Source organism: Macadamia integrifolia, chromosome 6 (genome assembly GCF_013358625.1).
Source record: "Macadamia integrifolia cultivar HAES 741 chromosome 6, SCU_Mint_v3, whole genome shotgun sequence".
Taxonomy (NCBI): Eukaryota; Viridiplantae; Streptophyta; class Magnoliopsida; order Proteales; family Proteaceae; genus Macadamia; species Macadamia integrifolia.
In genome coordinates this window covers 26,351,082-26,355,702 of record NC_056562.1, presented here as the reverse complement: position 1 = coordinate 26,355,702, position 4,621 = coordinate 26,351,082, and the positions used below count along the sequence as shown (strand labels likewise).

Sequence of the window (4,621 nt, the reverse complement as noted above, 5' to 3'; positions counted from 1 at the left end):
TGGTAAAGCGAATTCCGTGACTGATCAAAAAAAAAAAAAATCATCGTTTTAAGTTAACCAGGCTGATTCTTGCTGTTTCAAAATGTAACTGGAATCGGATTGCAAGGGGTCTCTTAGGAGGCGGCCTATTTTGAATTTTTTGTGGAAGAACTTGTTCTAAAGCCATGCTGTGATCCTATAATTGAAGATATTAGCCATCTTAAACCACCTGTTTTCTTCTGTATTCTATGTTTATACATTTTTACCTTACAAGGCTTCACATTCCTACCCAAAAAAGAGGAGGGGGAGGGACTCCTCTGCGTGGAGAAAGACTTGAAATCAAATATGATACAGAACAAAGGATGAACTAATGGACTGTTAACTTAAAAGAGGCTGCTCTGGATCATAAGATTTTGTTGTCTCAGTATCTGTGTCCATGTAGACTTGACCTTCATTCTTCTTAGCCCATAAGCACAAATAGAGACCAGTGAACATGAGTAGCATTCCTAATAGGCTGCAAAGTCCAAGGATAAGAAATTGAAATAAACGTCATAAACGGAAGAAAGGGGATAAAGTGAGAAAGAAATAGATGTAAAAATAGAATGAACTTCCGAAACGAAGAGGACACAACATAAAAGGGAGAAAAATTTAAAAGATACCTTCCTATGGTAATGGAATCTCCTATTGTGAGGCAAGAGATTATAACAGAGAACACAGTTCCGATGGGGCTAAACATGGAGACAAAGACAGGTCCCCTCTTTTTCATTACCCACGTACTAAAGCTTGTGGAGGCTCCACCTACAATCCCTCCCTATATGTTCCAATATTTATGAAAATCCATAAGGTGGAAGGAAAAAAGAGTAAAATAAATACAATTATTCATGCTCATGAAATACAAAAAAGCTTAGTAAAAACATAAAAAAAATATCATTAAATTAGGAAAACTAAATGATAGAATAACGAATCTAAGAAAAGACTAGTGATTTATTGAAATATAAGGAGATAAGTAGAAGTCGGTGGCAGAATTAATGGACAAGGAGTAAGGCTTAATAAATTGAATTGACATGGTTCTTTTTGAGCATTAATGAGGAAATTGTCCTCTAAGAATTTATTTTCTTACTGTTGAGGACAATGGAGTATTGGTTTTTCTTATAATTTTTTCTGGTCAACTTTGAAACCAATTTAAGTTCCATTAAGAAGATATGTGTTCCTTTTTTTTAATTATTTTTAAATTTTTATTGGGGTGCGATACGATCTCATATCAATCTTATGGGGGCTGATAGCCTGATATCATTATGGTTACAAAAGGGATTTGATGTGGATTGATATAATCTTAGGTTCCCTCAGCTTACACGCTGGTTTATAGGTTGAGGTGTTTCAAGATTCGTATTAGCGGTATCATAGCAAGCAACACTTGATCTCAACCCTTATGTGGATTTTGATATGAGTTGATATGCTTATTAGCTCCCTCACCTTATAAGTTAAATTATAGAGTTGAGTTCTTCTAAGGTTCCTATTAGTGGTATAATATTCTCAATCTCAACCCAAAGTTACCTTCAACTCTTGGAGACCTGTTTGGGAAAGGAATCGTCGAATTTTTCATAAAAAATTAAAGGGCAAGTATTTACTGAGTAAGACACTGGGGTACGCACCCAGAAAGGGCACATGAATCATATTACGCCACCTTATGTCTACGCATAGCGTAACCCTAACTTGTTTCCCACCCAGAAAAGTTTGCCATGAACCAAGGAGGGAAAAAAATCCACAACCCCATCCTTCAAACCTATTTGGTGTCTGATTTAACACTTACCAGTAGGGCAGCCCCAATAAGGACTCGAGTATCCACGAGTGGCCAACTAAAATCCAACTTATGTTCTTGAATCAACTGCAATATCCCACTAATAATAGCACCAGTCAGGGCTGTTACAGCACATAAGGACATGGGTGCAGGGAAATCGATCATAACATGAGCCTGTGGACCATGAAAAGAGTTAGTCATATCTTCAGATGATCAAATTTTGAAGTTAAGACAAATAGATGATCCAAGTATAGAATCAAGACAATTACCTGCAAAACAATAGTACAGGATAAAACAAAAACTCCACCAATGAGATATAAGCTGCCAATGATCTTGATTGTGTCTATAGTTGCAAGTATCACAGGTGCTTCTGTAGTCCGAGGAGCATGAAAGAAGCTAATGGCTATGGCTCCAATGATACAACCAAGAGTCCCTACAATCTTGGCTTTACTATAGATGCATTGGGGCTTTACTTTCTCTAACCTGCAAGGAAGAACTGTCAAATATGGAAGAGCCCTCTTGAAGCACTTACACAAGCACGCAGACAAACAAATCCTCTGTGCATCCACATTTTGGGAGTTTTTGCTTCACCTAGGTGAAGAGAGAATCTCTTCATCTATTGCGATTTGACATTCTGAGCGGACTTCTAAAACAGTGAATGTTATTAACTCTTATTATTATTGTCAAATGTTTAAAATACCCTTTCCTCAAAATCCCGTGGATGAAGAGATTTTCTTTTCTTCTTAAAACAAAAAAAAAAAAAAAAAATTCTTTTCACTGTAGGAGAAGCTGGAGGAAACTGACAAATTCTTGTCCTATTAAAAAAGAGAGAGTTTCCCCCCACCCACTGTGAATGGAGAATCCCTTGTTCATGGGTTTTTGTGTCTTGGAATAAAGAGGGTATTATCGACTTCATACAATAAGGGTCAGAGTAATAATTACCCTAGTATTGTGAATCCTCGGGGCTGTGGAAAACATATATTCTCCATAAAATATATATATATATATATATATATTTATATCAAGGAATTAATTATGAATAACATGAGCATTGAGGGATAAGTATCTTCAGTAGAACGAAACTTGGCTGCTGCCTGGGTTGCAGCTAGGTACCAGTCAGGGGAATGGAATCTCATGGGTAGGGGTGGAAAAATTCACTAAAGATTGGTATTTTCAAACCTACCACTGGGATTCCATTCCCTTGACTATTATTATGGGGTTGCAGCTACAGCAGCTGAAATTTTTTCCATCATCTTCTGTATATCATATCATTCATGTGGCTTTGCCTGTGATAATCTGAGTGTGAGAGAGAGAGAGAGAGAGGGGTACCCGAGTGACCAGGCAATGAGGAAGATGAACCCTGGAGCAAGGTTGGGCATGGCAGAAGCCACTGCAGGAGATGTCTTCTTAACCCCCATGAGCATCAGAGCTTGGAACACTACCCTGAAAATCAAACACTAAAAATATTAAAAACACAAAACCCCATTCATCTCCTATATATAGCTACAATTAATCCAACTTCATTTCTCTTCTGCATATTCAAATGCTTCATCTGCCAGTCATCATCACTACAAAGAATGATAATATTATAAGACAAAAGTATTGAAATTCCTTACCCTCCAAAGGAAATCAACAACAATTTAAGTATCAACTTTAGAGTGATTTTGTTGGGCCAGCTTTTCCTACATGACCAAAGAACCAAAAATCTTCTGGTTATAAGCAGCTTTTTCATTTAGGGACAGAAATTTTTTGCTAAATTAAGTTATGGACAGGACATTTTTGCTAAATAAAGTTATGGATACAAACCTTTCAAAGGAAATAGAGAAAGGAAGGAGGATGATGGAGGTTGTAAAGCTTCCATAGATGATAAGAAATAGAGGACCAACGCCAATGGACAACAGATGGCTTGTGAACACCGCACAGAATCCGTATATGGCTTGAACGCTTATCAAACCTCCTATTACCGCGAATTCCTTCAGGAATTCACCTCCTGCAACCCCAAACATCTCTTTTCTCCTTTTCAGATTCCAGTCTCCGGCGCTTCTCCAGTTCAAGCACAACCCCCCCCCCCTCTCTCTCTCTCTCTCTCTCTCTCTCTCTGTGACTTTTGACTCTGTGTGTGTGCCGTGGGTGTGTGTGTATTTGTGAGCTACCGTTCACGGCCTTCCTCTCATTCCTACCAGTCTTCGCTTGATTCTCCGTCTGGTTCGTCGAAATTAACGTTCTCTTTCACTCATTTGGCTTTCAACTTTGTGACTCGTCTTGGTGTTAAGTCAATGGAGGTTGATAGTTGATACAACCTGTTTCGACCGTTATATTGAGAAAACTTTTTATTTTATTTATTTATTTATTTTTATTTTTTTTACTATTACTGGCTTTTTATCTTGGCACTTGTCATCCGAATAAAGAATCACAAATCTAGTGATCTCTAGTGATCTAACTACCATAGAGGGGACCCACATCAGATATTTGATTGATAATGTCAAAATTAATGCTTATTTAGATCAATTTTCTTTTATCAATAATGATGACTTTTGGGTTTTCAATTTTGAACCTTTGACAAATGGCTTTATTGTGGGAATAATGCTTTGCGAGTGAGACATCTGACCAGCTAAGATGTCGATCTGTGAAGTTGCTTACTAGTAATGCTACTGTTAATATTGAACTCCCCTTATTAAGTATCAATAGCCATTTCAGGTCTCTCAGGTTGCGTTTGATAGTTTGATAGTTATTGAGAAAATTGTTTTTGATATTTTTTTTTATTATTTTACAGAGTAATAAAAGAACGGAGCAAAGTGTTTTGATGTAAACTTTGTGTTTTTAGCTTCTTTTTTTTTTTTTAAT

At 37.0% G+C, this 4,621-nt stretch overlaps 1 protein-coding gene across 1 annotated transcript; it reads right to left on the bottom strand.

Annotated features, from left to right (window-relative positions):
* Positions 1–170: 170 nt before the first annotated feature.
* On the bottom strand, positions 171–4,042 carry LOC122081158 (WAT1-related protein At5g47470-like). Its single transcript, XM_042648149.1, has 7 exons — positions 3,584–4,042; positions 3,394–3,459; positions 3,107–3,220; positions 2,047–2,260; positions 1,790–1,951; positions 639–790; positions 171–493 (listed from the first exon to the last, which is right to left on the bottom strand). The coding sequence occupies exons 1-7, from the start codon at positions 3,781–3,783 to the stop codon at positions 358–360; spliced, it is 1,044 nt and encodes a 347-aa protein (XP_042504083.1). The 5' UTR covers positions 3,784–4,042; the 3' UTR covers positions 171–357.
* Positions 4,043–4,621: the final 579 nt, after the last annotated feature.

Coding starts and splice junctions, on each gene's coding strand:
- LOC122081158 (XM_042648149.1), bottom strand. CDS start 3,783: ATGTTTGGGGTTGCAGGAGGTGAATTCCTGAAGGAATTCGCGGTAATA. Junction 1,952..2,046: donor CCTGTACTATTGTTTTGCAG/GTAATTGTCTTG, acceptor CATGGTCCACAG/GCTCATGTTATGATCGATTT. Junction 791..1,789: donor TTATTGGGGCTGCCCTACTG/GTAAGTGTTAAA, acceptor TGGAACATATAG/GGAGGGATTGTAGGTGGAGC.